General features: G+C 41.0%; 1 protein-coding gene across 2 annotated transcripts; it reads left to right on the top strand.

Moving 5' to 3' along the window:
- BUD13 (BUD13 homolog) lies at positions 1 to 26,135 on the top strand. Of its 2 annotated transcripts, XM_042907289.1 has the most exons (11): positions 1 to 172; positions 2,759 to 2,852; positions 6,630 to 6,714; positions 9,403 to 9,693; positions 9,772 to 10,233; positions 11,865 to 12,169; positions 13,720 to 13,825; positions 14,155 to 14,293; positions 14,605 to 14,789; positions 15,031 to 15,112; positions 25,738 to 26,135. In XM_042907289.1, exons 1-11 carry the CDS (start codon positions 30 to 32, stop codon positions 25,829 to 25,831), a joined length of 1,986 nt encoding a protein of 661 aa, XP_042763223.1. In that variant the 5' UTR covers positions 1 to 29; the 3' UTR covers positions 25,832 to 26,135. The 2 variants fall into 2 exon arrangements, with proteins under 2 accessions (XP_042763223.1, XP_042763222.1); XM_042907288.1 differs by having other exon boundaries at positions 9,403 to 10,233.

The following is a 26,135-nucleotide window of genomic DNA, read 5'->3' as shown; positions in this document are numbered from 1 at the left end:
CGAGCCGTCTCTCCGCCCCCGCCGCTGCCATGGCGGCAGCTCCGCCGGTCTCCAAGGCCGAGTACCTGAAGCGTTATTTGTCTGGGGCAGGTGCCGGCGTCGATGGGGCCCCTGAGTCGGGTCGCCGGCGTCGCAGAAAGCGGCCGAAGCCTGGCGGGGCCGGCGGCAAGGGGTGAGTTGGCTCTGGCGGGGCGGGGCCGGAGGCGACTCGCCGCCCCTCTCCCCAACTCCGCCCTCGGCCGGCGCTTCCCCGTCTCCGGGCCGCCCGCCCCGCTCCTCGCAGGGCTCGTCCGGCCGGAGCCCGCAGCCCCGCTCTGGCGCCCCGCGCCCCCCTCGCGCCCCTGGGCGGTATCTTCGACGTCTCCAGCCCGGCTGTAACTTTCCTCTTTTCCCGCCCTCGTAGCGTTCCGTCCACTCCAGTAGAGAATGAGTATCTTGCCTTGAGAATAATGGTGGAGCTCATCCAAAGCCTCCGTGTTTGGGTATTTAGGGCCCAGAACCTGTCTGTGGGGTTCAGCAATCCCAGGGACTCCGGTTCTGAGTGAGAGACCTATGCTTACTTCCTGTTGGTCTTCACAGTGTTGCTATTAACAGTTCTTGTCATGCACCAGATGCTGTTCTAAGTACTTTAGACGTAGATGAATTTATTTAAGCTTTATGATACTACCACGAAGTTGGTATTCTTAATATCCCCATTTTTCAAATGAGAAAACTTTGTAGCCCGCGGTGCTGGGTTGAATAGTGCCCTTCCCCCGTTCACGTCCCCTCAGAGCCTCGGAATGTGATATTCTTTGGAAATAGTGCCTTTACAGATGTAATTGGTTAAGATGTGCTCCTAGTGGATTAGGACGGGTGCTAAATCCAGTATGACTGTGTCCTTTTTTTTTTTTTAATTTTTTTTTATACGTTTATTTATTTTTGGGACAGAGAGAGACAGAGCATTAACGCGGGAGGGACAGAGAGAGAGGGAGACACAGAATCGGAAACAGGCTCCAGGCTCTGAGCCATCAGCCCAGAGCCCAACGCGGGGCTCGAACTCACGGACCGTGAGATCGTGACCTGGCTAAAGTCGGACGCTTAACCGACTGCGCCACCCAGGCGCCCCCGACTGTGTCCTTTTAAGAAGAGGGAAACTCGGGCGTGGGGGGAGGCATAGGGAGAACACAGCCTTGTGAAGATGGAGGCTGAGGTTGGACTGGGTGTAGGCTGCCACTAGCTAGAGTATGCCTGGGGCCATCCGACGTCAAGGAAATGTCCTCCCTTAGAGCCTTCCCAGTGGGCATTACCTTGCAGACGCCTTGGCTTTAGACTTCAAGCCTCCAGAACGGTGAGGGAATAGTTTCTGTTGTTTTGAGCCACCCACCTTGTGGTACGTTGTTAGGCAGCCCTAGGGAACCAATATGCCCAGTTCCAAAGAACAAATCCATTTCCTTTCCTGATTTGATTCTTGCCTACTCTCGCTCTCTGTCTTCCTGCCCTCCTGACTTGGGTGGATTCTTTGGAGACAGTGCCACGTAGTGAAACTCGCTTGGGCTTTGGAGTAAGACCACAGTTTGAGTCCGAGCTGTACCACTTTGTGAGCCGTGTGGCCGTGGGCGGGACACGTCGTCTCTCTAAGCCTGTTTCCTCATCTTTAAAATAGAGTAATAACTGGAGCGTCTGGGTGGCTCAGCCGATTGAGCCTCCGACTTCAGCTCAGGTCGTGATCTCATGGTTCGCGGGTTTGAGCTCCACATCAGGCTCGCCGTTGTCAGCCTGTCCGCACAGAGCCCACTTCAGATCCTCTGTCTTCCTCTCTCTGCCCCTCCCCCGCTGTGCTACCCCATGATAAATAAAAGAGAGTAATAATGATAGCATTTTATGGTTATGATTAGAGGTGTATAAAGTAGAGGTGCCTGGATGTGTCAAGCGTCTGATTGTGGCTCAGGTCATGACCTCACAGTCGTGAGTTCGACCCCTGTCTCGGGCTCTGTGCTGACAGCTCAGAGCCTGGAGCCTGTTTCAGCTTCTGTGTGTCTCTTTCTCTGCCCTTCCTCTGCTGGCACTCTGTCTCTCTCTCTCTCTCTCTCAAAAATAAATTAACATTAAACAAGATTTAGAGATGTATAAAGTGATACTGGCTTTTCAAACAGAACTGTTCACATTATGGCAATCATTGTTATTTATTTGGACTCATCCATGGTTTGTGTGACCGACGTTTATTCAGTACGCACTTCCTATGCCAGTTACTTCAGAGCGTTGAGGATATCCATGTGAATGAGAAGGCCTAGTCCCCATTCTGGTGGACCTTATTGTTTAATGGGGAGACAGGCTTTAAACGTCTAATTACACAACGAATTGATTTATTTTCTTTGCATTAATGCACTGAAGGTATTCCAAGGATGTGTAACACGGGTTCTTAGTTGAGGGAAATAAGGGGAGAAGTTAAGGAAGACATGCTCCGGGAAGTTAAATGTATGCTAGGATCTTAAGAATGAGTAAGAGTTTTCCAGTAAAGAACGAGAAGAGTAGGTCAGACAGAGGGAAGGAACTGCTTATGTGAAAACTGATGTGGTAAGGAATTTGGTTCATTCCAGGCCCCAAAAGTGAGGTAGTGAACTTGTGGAGGCAGGGGTACCAGATGAAGTGGGCCGTATAGGCAAAGACTGGACCTTGCAGAATCTTGTAGGATTTTGAGCTCTATGCTACAATCTGTAGTGTTTGTAGGCTGTTATCCAAGATTGATTCCTCTTTTTTGATTTTTTTTTTTAACATTTAGAATGCGGATCGTGGATGATGATGTGAGCTGGACATCTATTTCCACCACTAAACCGGAAAAGGAGGAAGAGGAAGATGATGGAGATTTGCCTGTGGTATGTATCTTTTGAGTCTGTGTTGAGGACTTTGAAATGCAAGCCTGTCTCTCAATCTCCATTCCCGGTACAGGGTAGATTTATAAGGGGGAACGTTGAGGGCAGAAAAGGGGTGACACTTTTCAAAGAGCTATTTTTATTTATTTATTTTATTTTTTTATTTTGAGAAAGTGAGAGAACACAGGAGGGTCAGAGAGAGAGGGATAGAGAGAGAATCCCACACAGGCTCTGCACTGTCAGCTTGGAGCCTGATGCAGGGCTCGAACCCATGAACCATGAGATCATGAGCTGAGCTGAAGTCAAGAGTCAGACACTTAACTCACTGAGCCACCTAGATGCCCATCAAAGATGCTTTAAAGTAGTCTTCTTTGATGATGCCTGTGCACTGTTTTCTTTGTTTATGGAGGGCCCTGTTAGCCTGGGAATGGGAACTAATCCCAGAGTGGCAAAATTTCTCAACATCAGCAATAGAATATGTTTACGATTAGCCATAGTTCAATTTATTGGAATGTACCTTGCAAACAGTGTTCAGGTTCAGTTACAGGAAACTTATTTGCTCCTTGTTTTTCATTGATGCAACGAAGTTTAAAATTGTATACTTTGGTCGAAGTATTGCGGATACGTAGGTTAATAAAACCTAGTGTCTGTACTTTAGAGATGATACCCTAGATGGGAGACAGAATTTCAAATAATTTCAACAATGTGATAAATGGTGGAGAGACATTTCACATATGTACCAAGTGCTATTAGAGCACAGGGAAACTGGCACATTTTTTTATTCTCCTGGGAGATTCTATTAAGGAAGTAAATAAATATCCAAACTGAGTTTTGAAGGATGAGTAAGAACCAAGTGGGCAAACGGATAAGCAAATAATCTTGAATTAGTTCCGTCATGGAAACTTTGCTGAGAAACAAGGTGAAAAGGAGAGCTGTTCTTGGGCTGTATTGCACTGAAGTTGTAAAAATGAATTCCTGATGAGTATATTGAATGTTGATGTCTAGCATATTCTGTAGTACATCATCTAAGAAAAAATTTATCAGTAATTAGAAGGGAAATAGTGGGGTGCCTGGCTGTCTCAGCCAGTAGAGCGAGTGGCTTTTGATCTTAGGGTTTTGAGTTTGAGCCCCATGTTGGGTGTAGAGATTACTTTAAAAACAAAAGAAAAGGAAGAAGGGAAGTAGTGATCATAAGTGACCAATTTAGTTTCAGTCAGAACCAGTCAATTAATGTTTACAACATTTTTTTTATGTTATAAAAGCAATACATAATTTTTTAAATGTTTATTTTTATTTTTAAGTAATCTCTACACCCAGTGTGAGGCTCGAACTCACAACCCCCAGATCAAGAGTCACATGTTCTACTGACTGAGCCACCTCGGCACTCCAAAAGCAATACATATTAATTGTAGAATATTTGGAAATTATAAGAAAGTTTACAATTCTGAAAATAATACAATAATCACTTATACTGTGACTATCCAGAGATGGCAACTGCTCCCATTTGGATGCCCATCTCTTTATTCCATAGATAATACAGACTTCTGTTTTATTTATTTTTTTTAAGATATAATTGAGATCATACTGAATTATGGTTTTGGAGCTTGCTCTTTCATTTAATAATATGTTGTGAATACTTTAGTAAGATTTTAAAATATTCTTTGAGAATGTGATTTTTAGTGGTTTCAGTGGTAGTTCATTGTATACATTAATTTAACCTGTCCTCTTACTGGACGTATGGATTGTTTTCTGTTTTGAAATATAGCGCTTTGAGAAACCTCTTGTGCATAAATCATTGTAGAAATCTGTTTATTTCTCTATCCCCACAAAGTGGAATTAATAGGTTAGGAAGTATGGTCCTTTTGAGCTGTATTCTCGTATTGTTTTCCAAAAGGTGGTACCAGTTTCTCCTTCCCCTACAGTTGTTTGAGAATGCCATTTTCCCCATTTCTTCATCAATACTGGAGCATTATTTACAACAACAGAAATAATAGTGAACTTACGCCAGTTTGCAGGTGAACAATGGTATTGTTTCTTAGAAAAATAGTGAATACTTTTTTTCCTATGTTTATAGGCATTCGTATTTTATGAATTTTTTGGTATTTTTTCCATTGTTTAGAAAATTGGACTTAAAATTTTCTTTCATTGATTTGGTGTTTATGTAATACAATATATTACCTGTCTTACCTGTTATAGATATATTTTATTATTTGTTTTTTCATTTATAGTAGCTTTGACATTTAAAAATTTTAATTTCTATAGTCAAGTCTGTTAATTTTCCTTTACGATACTGTCTTTTGCTCTTATGATTGCCTTAAAGCCTGAACGAGGAAGGCTTTAGCTCCACTCCTCTCTACTCTGGTTAAAACAGGTCTTGATTATTGAATTCATTTTTGTTACTGCAAGACCATCGCCACCACCAGTAACAATGGCAAAATAATTAGGACAAGTACAATAGCAGTGGGAGCACAAGAATAATAGGTGTAATTTATTGAGCATTTACCATGTCCCAAGCTGCTTAGCTTACATGAATTAGCTCACTGAATCCTCATAGCAATCCTTTGAGTCCTTTCACAAATGAGGAAATCAAGGCTTAGAGAAAATAACTTGCCAAAGGCTGCACACATTTTCAGTGGCAGAGCTGGTGATTAGATCTCAATTCATCTTGCTTGAATTCAAGCCTGTGCTTTTATTACCTGGTGAGATATCTCAAAACCAGGTTACATGAGGAGTGATGCAGAGAAATAGAGGTGAATTATGACCTGGGTTTGGATTTCAGTTCTGCCACTTGCTGGCTTGTGACATTGAGAAATTTACTTAACTTCTCTGAGTCTTAGTTTGTTCTTTATTAGTGTGGAACCTTTCTTTGCAGGCCTGTTGTGAGGATTGAGTGAGATAATATAAGTAAACCCCAAACACAGTACCTGGCACATGGTTGCTACTCTTTAACTAGAATTTATTAACACCAGCCATCTTTGACAGTCTGTTTTGTGGAAAGGGCATCAGTTGCATCAGGGTCAGAACTAGGGTTACTGGAAAGAAGTTACAGGAAAGTCGGTACAGGTCCAATAAAACTAAGGACTTTCTAGCACCGCCCCCAAATACAATGCACTATCTTGTAATATAATGAGTTCCCTGTCTGTAAATTAATTGGGTCCCTGTCAGGGAGGGACTGGGTGAGTGATCATTTATCAAGGATACAATAATATTCCAGATTTGTTTGGGAATTTCGGTGATCTGAAATGTTTTTATCCCTTAAAGATTCTGTGATTCTTTGTACTTCTTAATGATTTCTTTTGGTTGGATTTAAGAAGATCTGTCATTGTGACTACCTCTGACAACAAAGGTTTCATAAGGAGCCTGAAGCCCTTGATGAGTGATAGGAGTGCCAGGGAGCCGGCCTGTATTGTCACTCTGGATATAACATAAAAGTAGAAAGGTGAAAGGAATTTAGCTTTTAGCTTCCCTGGGGCAGTTGTGCACCTGACAGGTTGATAAAGAAGGTTTGTAATGAAGAAGTTCACATTTGGAGGAAAATTGATTAGTCAGAGAAAGATGTATAATTAAACTATCCAGTGTCAATCAGATAAACATCTCATAGGACAAACATAACTGAGGACCACTACATATTTCTACATGTTTCTTCATGGCTGTTTTGGACTCGTGTGTGCCGTGTGCATTGAGAATGGAAATGGTGATAGCTTTAGGTTCCTGAAACAGTAGTGCTCCTTGACTGGATCCTGTGGATTTTCTCAATGTAAGTTGTCCTAACTCTGACAGGTGGCTGAGTTTGTGGATGAGCGGCCAGAAGAGGTAAAGCAGATGGAAGCCTTTCGTTCCAGTGCCAAATGGAAGCTTCTAGGAGGTTAGTTTCAACAGTAGATAAATCTAAATTTCCCATTTATAGGGGAAGCCTTTTTTTTTTTCTCTACACTTTTTTTTTTAGAGGCATATATAGGTTGTTTTAGTGTGTCCTTAATCCTGAAAAATACAGTGCGAAAAAGAATTCAGAACTTCTTCGGAGGTAGCAAGACATGGGAACTGAGAGACCAGGTGTCCCATTTTCTCTTCTATTTCGGCATTAGTTAGGGTTACTAACTTAGGTTACACATAAATCAGGAAGTGACTTATGTGGGGGCCTTGCAGTAACCACTGACCTCTGGCCCAAATAGGACAGCACTTAGTATATAGTTAAGTCTTTCTTCGTTCTTCCTTTAAACATGGGTATTTTGCAGTGCATTATCCTCCACTTGCCCACTGTGTACCCTCTCCCTAGGCTAATAATTTAACTCCCTATTTAAAAAGTTTTTGAGTTCTTTGAGAATGGACAAATGACATTTGTCATGTCTTGAGTGGAGACAATACCTGTTCTTTTTTAAAAAAACATTTTTTTTAATGTTTATTTTTATTTTTGAGAGAGAGAGACAGAGAGACAGAGTGCAAGCAGGGGAGGGACAGAGAAAGAGGGAGACACAGAATCCGAAACAGGCTCCAGGCTCTGAGCTGTCAGCACAGAACCTGATGCGGGGCTCGGACTCACGAACCGTGGGATCATGACCTGGGCTAAAGTCCGCCACTTAACCGACTGAGCCACCCAGGTGCCCTGACAAGACCTGTTCGTAATTGGTTTGGTCTTTCTCCCACCTAGCATAATCAGGAATCTTGCTTCTGTATAGCCATTTAACTCCAGTTTACTCTCGACACTTGTTCCTTTTTCATACATGCAGAGTAGTAGACGAATTAACTCCTAAACAAGATTTGTTCTTTCTGTTTTATATTTTGTGCTTATGTTAATTATCCTACAATTCTGATAAGGAAAACATGCATAACAAAAGTGACTGTTGGTTATAGGTTAGTGATCACTATTGCCTCAGTTACTTTTCAGTATATTATTATTATGTTCTGTGAATTAAAAGTTTATTATCAGTATGTATTCTTTTATCTGAATCTTGTTCACTCTTACTATTTTGTTTTTCTCTGTGGGTGTGTTTCTAATCTTTTCCATAATCCTTTTTTCTTTTTTCTTTGTTGTTATTTATTTTTTTTCCACAGTCCTTTTTTTCAGAGAATCTTCATGTCTCCATATTTATAGGTCTAGGAAGAGATACCGAACCCCCACCCCATCACCCTTGAATAGTGTTTTTCTTCTACTTAACTCTCACTGCTCCATCCCCATTTGTCACTGGAAATATCCTCTTTGGTCTCTGATTCTTACTTCCTTTTTGTAAATATCATGGAATTTATCAACGCCATGGATTAGATTTGCTGTCAGGTGTCCCACAGATATCAGTACTTTTCTCTGAGTGGTGATTGCAATCAGATAGGACTATTTCCCAAAGCAAAGGGGTTGACTTGGTTTAATTCATCCACTTAGCAACTATTTATTGGGTCCTACTGAGCATTTATTTGAATTTGGGATGCGGAGCTCAATGATAAGAAATACTGGATTTTGGAAATGTCCTGAGTTGCTGTAAACATTTCATTCTCTTATACCTTTGAAAACTGGAAGTTTCAAACTCTTTCCTCAGCTGCCTAGTTTAAAAGATTGCACATGGACTCTACAGTCAAACAGATCTGGAATGGATCCTCTATGACTTATTAGCAGTGTGACTTTGGCAGTAGGACTTAGTGTTTCTGAGTATCAACTTCTTCATCTATAAAATGGGATAACAGTATTTATCTTTCAGGCTTGTGAGAATTCAGTGAGGGAATCCATATAAACCATGGACTTGTAATACGTGATCAGGAAATGCTGATCCCTCTTTTTTTCTGGTGCTCTCCCCCCAGTAAAGAGCATGGTGACATTGATCAAATAGTTAATTACATTTCATTTTGATGCGGCACAGGCTTAGTCAGTCTGCATTTTGAAAGAAGAGTGAGTATAAACTGTGTGTTACCTAGTCTAAATATCAGTAGGAGCCTCTGACTGGGAGCTCTGCACAGGCACAGTTTTGGGAAGAGCACTGGATTGAGAGAGGATCAGGGTGTTAGCCTATCTCTTCGTCTTAGTGGCTGTGACCTTTGGTAAGAAATCACTCAGTTCCTTGGAGCCTCTGTTTCACATGTCTGTGAAACAAGGATACCTGCCCAGTGTACCTGAAAAGGTATAATATGAAAAATGCATTTAAATGGCTCGTTAGGCAGATAGGAGAGGTTATTTATTTTTTTCTTTAAAACATTTTTTTAAATGTTTATTTTTGAGACAGAGACAGAACATGAGTGGGGGAGGGGCAGAGAGAGAGGGAGACACAGAATCTGAATCAGGCTCCAGGCTCGGAACTGTCAGCACAGAGCCTGATGTGGGGTTCGAACTCCACGAACTGCGAGATCATGACCTGAGCCGAAGTCGGACACTTAACCGACTGAGCCACCCAGACACCCCTAGGAGAGGTTATTTTTAAGGTATTCATGAGTGAATGCTGGTTTATTGCCCCTAAGCAGAAGATTTCTGAGTAGTTTTGAGATGTTTGCTCCTGGGCCATCTTTTGAAACTTTGCATATCAAGGGTGAATAGGGCATTTGTGGGGATCTTACTTTTGCTATTTGTGTTTAGGTCACAGTGAAGATCTGCCCTCACACAGACACTTCCGTCGTGACTCCCTGGATTCATCTCCCCCAAGGAGGGTCCGTCACGACACCCCGGACCCATCTCCCCCAAGGAGGGTCCGTCACGACACCCCGGACCCATCTCCCCCCAGGAGGGTCCGTCACGACACCCCGGAGCCATCTCCCCCCAGGAGGGTCCGTCACGACACCCCGGACCCATCTCCCCCCAGGAGGGTCCGTCACGACACCCCGGACCCATCTCCCCCCAGGAGGGTCCGTCACGACACCCCGGACCCATCTCCCCCCAGGAGGGTCCGTCACGACACCCCAGAGCCATCTCCCCCCAGGAGGGTCCGTCACGACACCCCGGACCCATCTCCCCCAAGGAGGGTCCGTCATACTTCTCTGGATCCTTCTCCCCTCAGGAAGCCTCATCGTCATTCTTCAGGCATGTCTCCTAGGAGAACCCATCATGACACACCAGATTCATCTCTTCCTAGGAGGGCCTGTCACAATTCCTCAGATAGCTCTGTTCCCAGAAGGGCTCAAAATAGCTCACCTGACACATCTCAACCTAGAAGGACTCATGACTCCTTGGACACATCGCAGCTCAGGAGGGCCCATCATAACTCCCCTGATTTGGCTGCTAGTGTCCCTCATTCACTGCCCAGACCCAAAAGCAGTAAAGGCCCAGAGAGAGCTTCTAGCAAAACTTCTCCACATTCGAAGGGGCGGGGACCATCTCACACAATCCCAAAGAACAGCAAACATGAGTATGACTCGGACCTCTCTCCTCCGCGAAAAAAGCAAGCAAAATCCCATAAGCATGATTCTAAAGGTAAGCATTTGATTGTCCATAGAGGGACTTATTCTGAGTGCTTTCTTTTGGACCTTTTACTTCTTGTGGTCTTTAGAAATGAGAATGGCATTTCTTTGGAGAAGTTTTAAAACTGTAGGGAAATGAGGAGAGGTTGGGCTGAGGGGAGTTAAAATTTACAGTGGCAAGGGGGACCTTTTTTTTTTTTTTTAGTTTATTTTTATTTTAAGGGGGAAAGGGGCAGAGAGAAAGAGCACACGTGCGAGAATCCCAAACAGGCTCTATGCTGTTAGCACAGAACCTGACATGGGACTTGAACTCATGAACCTTGAGGTCATGACCTGAGCCAAAACCAAGAGTGGGACGCTTAACCAACTGAGTCACTCAGGCACCCCAAGGAAGACATTTTTATATATTTTTTTGTTTTTTCTCCCCACCCCATGTGAAAATACAACATGTTTGATGTAGAAACTTCAGGGTGTATAGAAATGTACAAAGAAGAAAGGTACAAAATTTGTTGAAAGCCATTTGCTCTTAGTGTTGTGGCCAATGTTTTTTAAACCCTTTTTCTATTCATTTTTTATATAGTTGAGCCCTTTCTATGTAGTATATACATGTTATATGTGTAATCTTGCCTGGTTTATTCATTTAATGTTACCTTCGCCGTGTCATAAATTAACGTGGTCTTTATTGGTGTTCTGTTACATAAATGTACTTAACCATTTCCCTAATAGTGCATATTTTAGGTTATTTATAAATTTTGTTTTTATAATTTTAAAATGAACATCCTTGTAGATAAATCATTGCTCTGTTCGGGATTATTTAATATCTACTTTTAGATAGATTTCCTGGAAATTTAAGTACTTCTAGGTATGTTTCCTGGGAAACAAAGTAGAAATTGATTTGTTAGTTAAGGGGCATGTGTGGTTTTAAGACTGTGGATACCCATTGCTTCTTTGGGAGGTGATTTGTGATGTTTCTGTCTACAACTCAGGCCTGTGCAGTGAGATTTGTTTACTCACTAGGTACTGTTTTCATTCATTTTTTTTTAAATAGTTTTTACTGTTTTATTTATTCTTGAGAGAGAGAGACAGCACGAGTGAGGGAGGGGCAGAGCGAGAAAGGGACACAGAATCCGAAGCAGCCTCCAGGCTCTGAGCTGTCAGCACAGAGCCCGACGTGGGGCTTGAACTCACGAGCCGTGAGATCATGACCTGAGCCAAAGTTGGACACTCAACCGACTGAGCCACCCAGGCACCCCTGTTTTCATTCTTAAATAAAATATATCGTTATCTTTTAGTCTCTGACATCACAGTGTATTCTAGGCAGTTGTAACTTTTGCCACAGCCCTGAGATCTGAGTGTGAATTGTTTCTCCCATTCTGTGCTCAGATAAATATGACATAGGTGAGTATGTTGAGGCCTCACATGCTAGTCACAGTCACTAGTAACTTGGGAATAGAAGCCCACATCCTGCCTGTTGGTTGTAAAAGTTGTGTCTGACTCTGCTCTTTTCCCATGTCATCTGTACTTGTGTTTAGGACAGTGATAGCTCTTTAGAGGAGGACCAAATGAATATTGGACATTAGCTTGATAAGTTCCATTTTTAAGATTCCACCAATGGGATTAAAGACTTTACTTTTTAATTTCTAGACTCTTCCCCCAGCCATAGGAAATTTCATACAAACTCTTCGCCTAGGAGATATCAGAGTCACATGTTGGACTCTTCCTCCTACCCAGATGATAGTCGGAAAGCCTCTGATTCAGATCTTTCTCCTCCACGGCAAAAGCAGAGTTCAGGGCACAAAGATTCTGATTCAGATCTGTCACCTCCACGGAATAGACCTACATACCGGAGCTCTGATTCTGACCTGTCTCCACCAAGGAGGAAACAGAGGGCCAAATCTTCTGATTCCGATCTGTCTCCACCTCGAAGGAGTCAGCCTCTAGGAAAGAAGGTAGGAATTTTCAGGAGCCATACCTTCGCTTAGAGTAACTGCGCTTTTCTATTTCTGTACAAGTTTCAGAGATACAAACCAGAGAGGGAGGGGGTAGCTCCTGGTAGAGTAAATCTAGTGCAGAGTTACCTCTGGAGCTCTTTGCTCCTTCTGAAGGCAGGACTGCCTGTGACCCAGCCCGGATGAACTTGCAAATACCGGTTCCTAAGTAGCTTCTGACTTTATATCCTCTTTATTCCACAAATGTCATTTTTTAATGGGTCTGGAAAAACTTCCTATTTTCTCATGAATAAACTGAGAACTATAGTTTACAGAGTAGAGTTTGGAACAAACTTTGTGTTAATTGGATGACATTCGAATCCTCCTGCTTCTGCTTACTGTCTATGATATTTGAGCAAGATATGTGAGATCTCTAAGCCCCAGCTGCTTCATCTGTAAAATGGGGATAATAGTAGTATATACTTCATGAGGTTCTTGTGAGAATTAAATTAGCTCGTATAAGTAAAACTCTTAGCACAGTGCCCAGAACAAAGTCAGACTTTAGTGTAAGCAGTTGATTATTATAAATTGGACTACCAGTCTCCATTCGCAGATCTTAAGAGGCATTTAGAATATAAAATTACTTTTACGAATCATACCACCTGGGAAGTCTGTGTTTTATTTTAAATCTGTGATGAAGCATGAATTGCCCAGAACATCTGCATGAACTTGGAGCAGTTGTTTTGTAAAGCACCCCAGTGCTAGGAAAAGAATCTTATTCCAGTGAGTTGGTTAAGAAAGAGAATAATAGAGCCTGTAGTATGCACATTTACCTCCAACCCAGACTTTTCAGGCAAGTCTCCTCTGTAGTCCACATGGTCCTGGCAGCGTGTCCCTGGCCCAGGAAGTAGGGTTCTTCTTTTCTGGGAAACAGAGTGAGGTCTGTGTTGCAGCTGGACCCCTTGACATTTTAGGTATCTGTTTACTTCATGGATAGTTTCATATTAAATTGAGCACATTGCTTAAGGATACCACAATATACTGTATACTCCGTTTATGCATTGGTTGGTTATCTTGCTATGAAATAGGGTTTAGTAAGAGGGTTTGATTTGGTCACAACTTGTCATTATCCTGAAATATATCCACAACTGAGGGACCTTAGACTTGCTTGAGTTTGTAGTTTAAATGGAATATTTTATTAGTGTGGGTCTCTACTGAAGGGCTTAGAGCTTGATACAGGCTTCTGATCAGGTGACCTGAGAATGTGTCTTCATGTCTACAGTTTATATACTGAAAAGTCAGAACTATTTAGATGCTTAGCTTTTTCTTTAATATTTTGTTAGTTTGTGTTTGTGTTTATTCTTCAAACTTGGTAGTACTATTAATTTGCCATGAAGTTCAATTTTATTTCTTTTTTATTTTGTGAATCTTGTGGTCGATAATGAGAATACAAAGTTGGAGTCGTTTGGTTTGGTTATTGCTCATCGTCAGGCAAAAATGCACCTGTCTACCCTGGAGCCTGCTGCTACATCGTCTCATTAATGTTGGATGCTCCCTTTTCCGTTGCATAGGCTGCACACATGTATTCTGGGGCAAGAACTGGGTTGGTGTTAACTGACATACAGCGAGAGCAGCAAGAGCTCAAGAAACGGGACCAAGAAACTACGGCGTTTGAAGGTAAAAATGAAAATGCAGAGACCAGTCGAGGCTCATGTAGATTTTATTTTATTTTTTTAACGTAACTTCTTGTATCTGATATTTTAAACTTTTAATTGAGATCAAATTTCAGCTCTGGTTTTATGCATTATTTTAACTTCTTAGTGGTCCCAAGTGGTTCTTTTCTTTCTTGACAAAGGTTAGTTAGACATTGGTAGGAACTACTTGTAGTCTGGCTGCAAAAGTTTTTATTCAGCATCAGAATCCCACGTTGATTTCAACTGTTAGAATATTATTCCCAGTTCTGATACCTGGGTGTTTATCTTTAAAAGTATAATTTTCCTTTGCAGCTGAATTCCAGTATGCCGAAACTGTATTTCGAGATAAGTCTGGTCGTAAGAGGAATTTGAAACTGGAACGTTTAGAGCAAAGGAGAAAAGCAGAGAAGGACTCGGAGAGAGAGGAGCTGTATGCTCAATGGGGAAAAGGGTAAGAGAACCACTGAAATGGAGAACAAGACTGTGCTGACTGGAGGAGGTCATTCTCTACTTTTCTGACCAGTGAGTTAGTTCGTTGCACCTTCACAGCTGTTTCACGAATGGAAGGTTCAGTGTGCTCGGTCTCCCTCCTAAGATACTGGGGTACTCCATACTTGGCATTGGTATTCTAGTTTTGCTCTTTTCAATATTTGGCCGACGCTGCTGGGAAAAGGAAGTTCCCCAAATGTAGCAGTATGGTCCGCTCAGTGTGAGTGCAAATGTTAAATGGGACAGCATACGCTCTTGGTTCTTTTTGCCCAGGCTTGCCCAGAGCCGGCAGCAGCAACAAAATGTGGAGGATGCAGTGAAGGAAATGCAAAAGCCTCTGGCGCGCTACATTGATGATGAAGATCTGGATCGGATGCTGCGAGAACAGGAAAGAGAGGGGGACCCCATGGCCAACTTTATCAAGAAGAATAAGGCTAAGGAGAACAAGAATAAGAAAGGTGAGCCTTCTGGGACTCGTCAGAGGTGAAGGTGACTTGTGTAAAGAGAGATAGTCTTTAGCTTGATGATACATAGTCAGGTGCAGAGAAGGCTCTCCCATACAGTGTTTTAGGTTCCTTGTATTTGGAAATTTGTGTTCAGCTCACTAGAGATTTCTGTATAAAATTTTTGTTCCCACTGCCACCCGACTCTGGGTTGAGTTATATAGGTAACTAACTTCTCCCTCTCTCCTCTCACCAGTGAGACCTCGCTACAGTGGTCCTGCCCCTCCTCCCAACAGATTCAATATCTGGCCTGGATATCGCTGGGATGGAGTTGACAGGTAAGCCTGAGTATTTCCTACATTTTTGTTTTCTTTTCCATCTGACCCTAACCTTTCCTAGCCGTTCTTACATCACTCTACACTCTGCCTCATTCTCTGTTCTAACCACAAAGTTAATAATATGCAGTTTGCTTGCTTCTGTTTCTGAGGTCCCCAAATCCCATTTCCCATGCTTAAAATACTCTTCCTCCTTCTCCGTTTTTCCTTTTCAAAGTGTTTTTTTAAAGCTCTGGACAAACAGCTGTGCTGCTTCCGATAGGATACCCTTTGTTGTTGACATTGGTCACTTCTAGAGATGTTTTCTAAGGTTTAGAGGGGATGAGTGATGGGCGGTAGTCTGGAGTCTTTCATATGTTGTATCTTTAAAATGTAGCCCTTGAACCTTCTCTTCACTGACTTAGGAATGAGTTACTTACGATATCTTGCTGACCCCTACGGCCAGCATCTGTACCCATTTACTCTAACTTACTGTCTGTTGTGTGCTTCTGTTCAAAGTCTGCCTCTCTGTTTACATGGTAGATCCCATCTCCTCTTGCTACGGAAGGACATTGTTCTAGCATTTACCATAGTGGTTCTCAAACTTTTTGATCTCAAGACCCCTTTATACTTGAGAACCCCAAACAGCTTTTGTTTATATGGTTTATATGTATTAATATTTACCTTATTAGAAATTAAACTGAGAAGTTTAAAAAGTGTTTATTAATTAGTTCATTAAAAACATAATAAAGCCATTATGTTAATATAATTACCATATTTTTTAAGAAAAATAACTATTTTCCAAACAAAGAAAGTAGAAGAATGGCATTGATTTACATTTTTGCAAATCTCGTTAATGTTTGGCTTAATAGTCGATAGCAGGATTCTGCATTGAGTCCGTTGCAGTTTGTTTAGTTGGAGTATTGAAAGAAAGCTTAGCCTTAGAAAATTCAGCTGTGGGGCACCTGGGTGGCTCAGTCGGTTAAATGTCTGACTCTTGATCTCAGCTCAGGTTGTGATCTCAGGGTCATGAACACAAGCCCTGCATTGGGCTCCGGGCTGGGCATGAAGCCTACTTAAAAAAAAAAAAACAAAAAAAAACCCAGCCTTATACATAGGTTGTTAGAAAAGGAAGGTGTATTATATTTTGTACTACACAGAAATTCAACAGGTGATAGTTTCTTAAAGGTGATTTATAACATGGAGTCTGAAACCATATCAAAGAACTTTTAATACTGTTACATTAAAATTCTTTTTTTTTTTTTTTTTTTTTACTTTGTAGGGATCTTTTGCCAGTGCGTGATTTTATAACATCATGTGCTGGTCATTTGGAAAATAGTGGCTTGCTGAGTTTTGCAGACCTGCCAAATGTTGACATTTTTCGTTATACAACATCAGTGATTTGTACTTGTTAACGTTACCTCTGATCTCATCACCAGAATCTTAATAGGAAGCTAAAGTTCATGGTGGCGGATCCAAGTGTATTCAAATTCTAATTTATGCTTAAAGTCTTGAATTTTATCATTGGTGACAAGTGTCAGTTGTTACTGAAATTAAAGCTTTTTGTACAATAACTTTTTTGTAGAATCCATCAGATTTTGTACCTAGAGGATCAGGTCCTCTGTGAATATAGAGTTTTACTTCTTCCTTTCCAATCCAAATGCCCTTTGTTTCTTTTTCTTACCTTAATTGTACTAACTAGAGCTTCCAGTGCAGATGTTGAATAGAAGTAGTAAGAACAGACATCTTTGCCTTCTTCCTAAATCTTAGGAGAACAACAGTCAGTGTTTTACCATTAAATATGTTGTAAACTATAGGTGTTTTGTAGATTCCCTTCACTGAGTTGAGAAGGTTCCTTTCTATTCCTAGTTTGCTGACAGTTTTTTTTTTTTTTCCGGAATGTGTGTTGGATTTTGGTTCATTCTTTGATCTATTAGTTAGTTATTTAGGAATGCATTGTTTAATTCCAAACATTTAGACTTCTGTAGTATCTCACCATTATTGATTTCCAGTTTAATTCTGATGAGGTCAGAGAATATACTCCATAATACTTTGATCTTTTGAAATGTATTAAGATGTGTTTTATGGCCCAGTATATGGTTGACCTTGGTGAATAGTCCATTTGCATATGAGGATAATATGTATCCTGCAGTTGTTTGGGGGAGTGTTTTGAAAATTAATTTTTGTATTTTTTTAAACGTAAACTTTTTGTTTTGGAATAATTTTAGATTTATAGAAAATTTGCAGATAGTATAAAGAATTCCTATACACTCCTCATCCAGTTTTATTATCATTCATTGCATTTCCATGGTACATTTATTTATCAGAACAACATTGGTATGTTGCTATTAATGTACCAGATTTTACTTGGATTTCACCAGTTTTTTCCAGTAAAATCCTTTTCTGTTTAGGATCCCACATTGCACTTAATTGTCATTTCTCCTTATTCTTCTCTGGTCTGTGACAGTTTCTCAGTCTTTCTTTGCTGTTTGTCACCATGACAATTTTTTGGAATATGGTCAGTTATTTTGTAAAATGTCCCTTAAAGTGGGTTCATTTGATGTTTTTCTCATGGTTAGACTGCGGTTATGGGTTTTTGGAAAGAATGCCACAGTGGTGGCATGCCCTTCTCATCACATCATTTAACCGGTACCTGGTAACAACAGGACATCCCTAGTGTTAACCTCAGTCACTTGGTTCAGCTGTAGTGAGTGTTTGCCAGGTATCTCCATTTTAGTTATTCTTTTCCCCCTTCCGAACATACTTAGTTCTCTAGAAGTGAGTCACTGAGTTTAGCTTGTACTCAAAAGGTGACCTGTAGGTGGCATAGCTACATTTATTATTTGGGCTTTTTCTATAGGGATTTGTTTTGTCACCCCATCTGCTTAGTCAGTTATTTATTTATATCAGTAATGATTCATGCGTATTTTATACTGTGGATTGTAATCCAGTAATACGTTATTTATTTTGTTATTTATTTAAATAAATTGTTCTGTTCTTTAGCTACTGGGAATTCTTTAAGGTGTCCCTTTTGCATGCCCTGTCCTTTTATTTTTTGAGTACTCTCTGACTTTCTGATACCGCAAGATGCTCCAGGCTCATCTTGTATGTTCCTTGTCCCAGCCCTAGAATCAGCCATTTCTCCAAGCAGCCCTGCCTGCTTTTAATGGATAATGGTATTTAGAAACCAAGATCTGACTGCTAGAAGTACTTGTTACTGGGGTGTCATTGTTTCTAGGCTATGCCAGCAGACAGAGCTAGGTAGTACATGTCTAGTAATTCATGTACGCACACATATTTGTTATTATTTCTGTACCTACTTATCTGTACATATGTGTCTGTATATGTACATGTTTATGTATACAGATTCGTAAATATGAATTCATACTAATGTTGACTCTAGTGGAGTATTACCTTTTCTTCTGGCTTGTCTGTAACTTCCCTCTTCAGCATTGAGAAACCTAGCACCCGCATGTACCGTCCATTTTGCTCATCTCTGTATACATGTAAAACAGTTTCAGAATTGAGAGATTCAGAAGTCAGAAACAGATTTCCAACAAAAATATAGTGTAGTTACTTTTGTTACTACCCTTATAATTTCTAGTGAAAGAACCATTTTCCAACTGCCCTGCCCCAGTACTGTTATGTCATACATTTGTAATATAGATTCATTTGTCATAGTCCCCGTCTATCCTGGGATCTCCTGACTTCCTGGGTGATTTTTCCTTTTTATAGTTTGCTTATGTTAGTGTTTATTTTTTATTGTGTATAGTTCTGTGGGGTTTGACAAATGCATGGAGTCATTTATTCACCACCCTACTACCGTATGGAACAGCTACATCATCGAAAAATTTCCCCTGTAAGTCCTGTTTTAGTCAGTTACACTTTGTCCACCAAACCCTTGTGATGAGTGCTCTGCTTTCTGTTCCTATGTTTTGCCTTTTTCAGAGTGTCACAGGAACGGAATCATACAATATGGAGCCTTTTGAGTGACTTCTTGCACTTAGCAAAATGCATGTGAGGTTTATCCGTGTTCTTGCATGAATATCCCATTATGTGGCTGTATCAGTTTGTTTATTCCCCAGTTGAAGGACATCTTCAGTTTTTAGCAACTCTGAATAAAGCCGCAGTAAACATTTGTGTATAGATTTTTAGTGGACATAGTTTTCAGTTCATTTGGGTAGATACCCAGTGATTGCTGGAATATATGGTGAGACTATGTTGAACTTGATAAGAAACTGCCAGTTGTTTTCTAATGTGGCTATACCATTTTTTGTTACACCAGAGAATGAGGATTCCTGTTGCTCCATACCCTTGCCAGCCTTTGGTATTGTCAGTGTTTTGGATTTTAGGTGTGTACATTTAGTATTGAATTTTAATTGCTCTGTTATCTGTTTAGCTAAACCTCTCTGCAGTTTTCTTTTTTAGTGTTTGCTCTAAGGATTACAGTATGTATCTTTAACTCATTACAGCCTACTGGGAGTTTATAACTGTACTGTTTCACATAAAATACACAAACCTTGTATGTAACGCTGAGGTTCCACTTACCCTCTGTTCTATGTGCTATTGTTGTCATATATATTACATAAATGGTATAGACCCCACAATATAGTGTTCTAATTTTTTTAAAAAGTTTATTTATTTTGAGAGATAGAGAAAGCATGGGTGCGGGTGGGTAGAGAAGGAGAGAGCGAATCCCAAGCAGGCTGTGCATTGTCAGTGCAGAGTCTGATGTGGGGCTTGAACTCACAAACCGTAAGATCATAATTTGAGCCCAAGTTAGATGCTTAACCGACTGAGCCACCCAGGCACCCCTCCAGTGTTCTAATTTTTTATTTACAGTTATTTAAAAAGAAACCTGGAAAAACAACAAAATATATAAGTGTTAATATTTAATATTTAACTCATGTATTTACCATTTCTGGTGCTCTTTTTTTTTTTTTTCTTTAAACAACTTTTAATATTCCTTTAGTGTAGGATTATTGGTGACAAATTCTCTGTTTTTGTTGATGTGAAGATGTCTTTATTTCACCTTTAATTTTTAAAAACTTTAGTTTTGAAATAATTTTAGATAAGAACTTGAAAAATTAGTACAGTGTGTTACAGCGTACCCTTTACCCAGCTTCCCCCAACGATAACCTAACATAACCATAGTACATTACCAAAATAAGGAGATTGACATTGGCACAATTCTATTAAATTAAAGACATTTTTCTCACCTTCATTTCTCAAGGATAGTTTTACTGACGTATTATTGGAGGAGGTCATCAAGATGACATTACCACTTGTTGACCCAGAAGCTGGACCCAGGGCAGTCAGAGGCCTCTTACCCGCTCTCTTATCCTTGGAATGTGTGTCCTGCCTACCCTTTTCAAGGTTGTAGCCTTGAAAGAGTAAGGTGTTATTGAGACCACCTGGGCCAAATATGTGGCTGAATCCAGTTAAGGCCTCTGTATAAGTTTTTGAGATTCGCCAGGTGGCTGCCCAAGAGAGGCTTCATATGTAAGTTCCCTTGCCTATTAAACTTGCCCCCTATCAATGTGGAGTGGCCTGCCTCTTTTTTTTTTTTTTGTTTTCTCCTTGCCCTCCACGTACTGGGGCCAATTTCAGACTTCCCCCAGGAAGCTCACAAGGTTGTGAACCAACACATAGAACTCTGGATTGATAGTATCAGAATTCTGTGACAGTTTTGTCAACGCTTTAAGAAAGTTTCATCATTTTCTGGCCTCCACTGTTTCTTTTTTTTTTTTTTTTTTTAATTTTTTTTTTTTTCAACGTCTTTTATTTATTTTTGGGACAGAGAGAGACAGAGCATGAACGGGGGAGGGGCAGAGAGAGAGGGAGACACAGAATCGGAAACATGGCCTCCACTGTTTCTAATTAGAAGTAAATCCTTAGTCCTCATTTATTTTGTTGTTACTCCCTGCCCCACATTGTAATATATTGTTTTTCTCTGGCAGATTTTTCTTCTTGTTTTAGGTTTTTAGCCAGTTTATCATGTACCTCAGTGTGGTTTTCTTTGTATTTATCCTGCTTTGGGTTTGTTATGCTCTCTGGATCTTTAAATTCATGTTATTCACCATTGGGAAGTATTTGGCTATTTTTTCATCAGTTATTTTTTCTGAACTACTGTTTCTTCTTCTCCAGTTACGTTATTTTCCACCACTTAATATTATTCCGCAGAGCCCTAAAGTCCTGTTCATTTTTCTAGCATCATTTTTTCTGTCTGTTCTTAAGGTCAGATAGTTTCTGTTGATCTGTTTTCCACTTCATTGACTTTCTGCCATCTCCAATCTATTAAGCCCACACAGTGAATTTTTTGTTTCAGCTAGTTTATTGTATTTTTCAACTCTAGAATTTCCGTTTGATAGTTTGTATTTCTCTGCTGAGATTTTCCATCTGCTCATTCATTATGAGACATTTCCCTCTTCCTTGAGAATATTTATAATTGGTGCTTTGAAGTCCTGTTTGCTCATTGTAACATTTAGGTCACCTCAGGATTGGTTTCTATTAATAGCCTTTTCTTGAGTTTGATTACATTTTACTATTCCTTGACATATCTGGTCATTTTTTTTTTAACATATATTGGTTACTGTAAGTGATACATTGTCAGAACTTGGAATTCTGTTATATTCCTCTGAAGTATGTTGATGTTTATTTCCAGTAGACTGTTAAGTGGGTGCATTTGAGCTCCGAAAGCTGTCTCCTTTGCAGTGGGCAGCAGCTACAATTTCTGCTCAGTTCTTTCAATTTCTAGCTGCTGCTTTTTCACTGGGCCCCGTGTGGTTCCCCTGTGCAAGCACAGTTTAGCAGTTAGCCAAGGATTTAGGTGCTGTTTGTGTGTACATTGCAGGGTTCATCTGTTTTGTAGCTTCCTCCCCTTCAGAGTTTCCTTCCTGATTTTCTAGCTGCTCTGCCTTCTTTGCACTGATACCTCAAGCTAATAAGCCTGTGACTTTCTGCCTCCATGAGCTGTGCAGACCGGGAAGTGCCCTCTGGCAAAAAGCTCACAGATCTTTTTACAAATGGACTCATCCAGGTTTTGCCTGCTTTTGGTCACTTTCCCATGCCTTCAAAGAATTTTAGATACTTGCACTTTCATATTTTGTCCAGATTTTATAATCGCTGTCTGAGAATAGAGTAGTCTGCTCAAGTTCCTCTGCTGTGACTGAAATCCATTGCCCCACCTCCTATGGACCTGAGGCATTGTCTTCTGTCCCCCAAGCTGCCATCAAAATCTGAGGCTCTAGTTCCTGATACCGGGTATCCTCAGGGTGGCTGTGGTTTCAGGCTAGCTTACTACTTTGGTTTGCAGTTCACTGGATATAGGCTCTTTGGTAGCAGGACATTTTTCAGAATGCTGATTTGTCTTATAGCCAGAAGTGGATCTTTTTATAGCCACAACCCTAGAGATTTTCCCTGCTACACTGAGGCCATCCTTTTTTTTTTTTTCCTATTTAAAAAAAATTTTTTTTTTGGACCCATACTCAGAACTCTCCCTGACCTAGTATTTTCTTGATATCTGATTTGTCTCCAGCTCTCCCAGGAGTTTTCTTCCACTTAGCATTTTTTCTTACATCTTTCCTTTTAGTTCCCTTTCTCATCTTTGTTTTCTTTCTCATTATTCACTCTTTCGTCACCTCTTTTAGTTTGTCTGGTTTTGGCCCATTGCAAGTGAACATTTCTAGAACATATCTGTAGTTGGAAAAACTCATAAGGTCAATTAATCTAATCCCATTATTATTTAAAAGACAAGCAAGGCCCAGATAAATCTAACTACTTACCTCGAGTTATTTAGCTCACCTGAAAAAGCTGGAATTAGAATCCTGGGCTCCTGGTGCGCCTGGATGGCTCAGTCGGTGAAGTGTCCGACTTCGGCTCGGGTCATGATCTCACCGTTCGTGAGTTAGAGCCCTGCATCGGGCTGTGTGCTGACAGCTCAGAGCCTGGAGCCTACTTCAGATACTGTGTCTTCCCCTCTCTCTGCCCCTCCCCTGCTCGCACTCTCTCTCTCTCTCAAAAATAAATAAAAACATTAAAAAAAAATTAAGAATCATGGGCTCCTGATTCTATAGTCCAAGGCTTTTCTACTGTGCATTCTCTTGTGGTTTGTTTTTTGATTCTGTGGGGTTTGGTTTGTTATTCATATGTCCTTCGTCTGTATGATCATATTAGTGTTGGTTCTCTTAAGTACTTATTCCCCAGGGCAAAAAACAGTGGTTTCCTTGGTGCTCTAGAATACCCTGCATGCTTTTGAGGTTAGAGATGGAGCTGTTTGTAGTAAGCTTCCCTTCCTAAAACACTCTGCTATTCATCCTACTCATCCCTTAGGGAGGGTGTTAGGAAAGAGGGAAGGAAGCCTGTTCTCTCCATCAGTTCAGTAACACTTAGCAAAGATGTGATTACTTGAGGCAGCTGTGTACCAGCTGCTGGGCTCTCACAGGTAGTGATAGTCCCTAAGCTTAGGAAGTTACTTTCCATCTAGAGCAGAAAGACAAGTAAATAATTTCAATACTACTTGCTAGTATTACTATAGAGGATTTTCAGGGTGCTTGGGAGCACAAAGGTAGAGTAAATTCAGCCTTGGGAGAGTGCGGTTAGGGGAAGCTTTCTAGAATATACATGAGCTTTGTCTTAAGGGATATCAGTCGCCAGCCAACATGAGAAGAGGAAGGAGGTTGAAGTGCGAAGTCCTAAGGGTATGGGACATCGTAGTGTTATGGGGGGGCAGTCGTAAGCAGTTTGCTACTGTTGGAGAGCATGAGGTTTGACGTGGAGTGTATGTGATAGATTGGAGAGGTAAGCAGGGGCCTGGTCACAGTAGGCTTTAGAAGCATTTGTGATGGGTGTGGCCTTCACCCTAAAGGCAAAGGAGGGCCCTTGAAGGAATAACAGCAGCTTTGTGTGTTAGATAGATGAATCACTAAGGCAGTAATGTGAAGCATTTGAAAGGCACACATCTGGAAGTGGAGAGACAAGGTAAAAGGCTATTGCAGTAGGTCAGGGTAAAGGAGGTGGAGTTCTGAACTGTAGGGAAGTGTTCAGGGATGAGGTGTCAGGACCTGGTGGCTGACTTGGGCAGAAGGAGAAATCACTGGATTTGACAATAGGGAAGGTCACTGGCGGCCTGAAAGAGAGCTAACTGTGCCATGGTGAGACAAAAGCTAGGTTCCAATGTGTTAAGGAGTGAATGAAAGGTGAGGAGGTGTAGACAGTGAATACAAGCTCTTTTAAGAAGTTCAATTTAAAGTCCCCAGCTGCATTAGCCCTTTAGCAAGAGAGTCGGCCTGTCCTCTGAAGCTTCGAATCCAGGCATTGACTTCCCCTCTGTAGCTATGAAAGTCCCAGGTGGCATCTTCTTCCAGTAGGGGGCCATTTCATCTATATTGAAAATCTGTTTAGTGTAACCACCTTCACTGACTGTCTTAGGTAGCTAGATCTGTTAGATAACTTGCTGCAGCTTTACACTGGCACTTGCTGTTTCACTCAAACTTTTATGTTATGGAGACAACTTCTTTGCTTAAATCTCACGAACCAACCTCTGCCAGCTTCAGACTTTTCTTCTGCAGCTTCCCCACCTCTCTTAGTCTTCACAGAATTGAAGAGACTCAGGGCCTTGCTCTGGATTAAGCTTTGCCTCAAAGGAATGTTATAGCTGGTTTGATCCCCTGTCGAGACCACTCAGACTTCCTCCATATCAGCAGTAAGGCTGTTTTGCTTCCTTATCATTTGTGTTTGTTGGAGTAGCACTTTTAATTTTCTTCAGTAACTTTTCCTTTGCATTTACAAGTTGACTGGCGCAAGAGGCGTAGCTTTTAGCCCATCTTGGCTTGCAACTTGCCTTCTTCACTGAACTTAGTCTTTTTTCTAGCTTTTGACTTAAAGCGAGACGTGTGATTCTTTCTTTTACTTGAACCCTTACAGGCCAATGTAGGGTCATTAATTGGCTTAATTTCAATATTGCTGTGTCTCAGAGAATAGGCTGGAGGAGAGGGAGAGAGATGGGGGAGTGGCCGGTCAGTGGAGCAGTCAGAACACACACGACATTTATCAACTGAGTTTGCTGTCTTACATGGATGCATTCGTGGCACCCCAAAACAGTTGACAATAGTTTCGTTAAAGATCACTGATTAAAGATCACCATAACAAATAATGAAAAAATGTGAAATATTGCAAGAGTTACCAAAATGTGACCCAGAGGCACGAAGTGAGCAAATGCTGTTGGAAAGTGGCACCAATAGACTTAATTGATGCATGGTTGCCACAGATCTTCAGTTGGTAAAAAATACATTCTGTGAAGTGTCGTAAAGTGAAGTGCAATTAGAGAGGTGCCTGTAGTAAGAATTCACTAAATGTTGTGTAACGAATGGATAAATTATAAGATGTAGACATCAGCTGAGAGGGAGTTGGGCCTGTAGAGTAGTAAATGTTTGAAACAGTTGTCAAAAGAGTGGCAGAAGGGTCTGAATAAGAACTAATAAAAGGGTGAATGACGTATTTTGGCTTTTTGATTCTATTGCATATGCCTTACATATTTTCACATGACTGCCTTACTTTCCTCCTTATCTATTAGGTTGTGAACTCTTCTCTTTTTTCAAAAATGAATGTCCAGTTCAGGATTCTGGCTGATCAGTGTCTCTTGATTGCAGATCCAATGGATTTGAACAGAAGCGCTTTGCCAGGCTTGCCAGCAAGAAGGCGGTGGAGGAACTTGCCTACAAGTGGAGTGTTGAGGATATGTAACTTTTCTGAGGCTGTGGGGCGGCTGTGGGTTGTGGTAGTGGACATAGGGCAGCCAGACATCCAGCTGTAACAGCTGTCTATGCTAGTAATCAGGGTCCACACAGACCAGCAACCTGAATGCCAGTTTTGACTACAGAAGAATATTTTGAGACCTGATGTTTGGACTGAGGCACCTGTACTTCTCAGGTGTTCCAACACTGGTGATTGCTGGCCTTCAGAGGAAGCATTGCATTTTCAGTGTCCCAGAGTTTGTTCTTGGTTAGGGTTTTTCTTTTTTAATAAACATACATTTATTTTTTCACAA

Source organism: Panthera leo, chromosome D1 (genome assembly GCF_018350215.1).
Source record: "Panthera leo isolate Ple1 chromosome D1, P.leo_Ple1_pat1.1, whole genome shotgun sequence".
Lineage (NCBI taxonomy): Eukaryota > Metazoa > Chordata > Mammalia > Carnivora > Felidae > Panthera > Panthera leo.
Note: the sequence above shows the minus strand (reverse complement) of the source record. Positions and strands in the feature narration are given on the sequence as shown.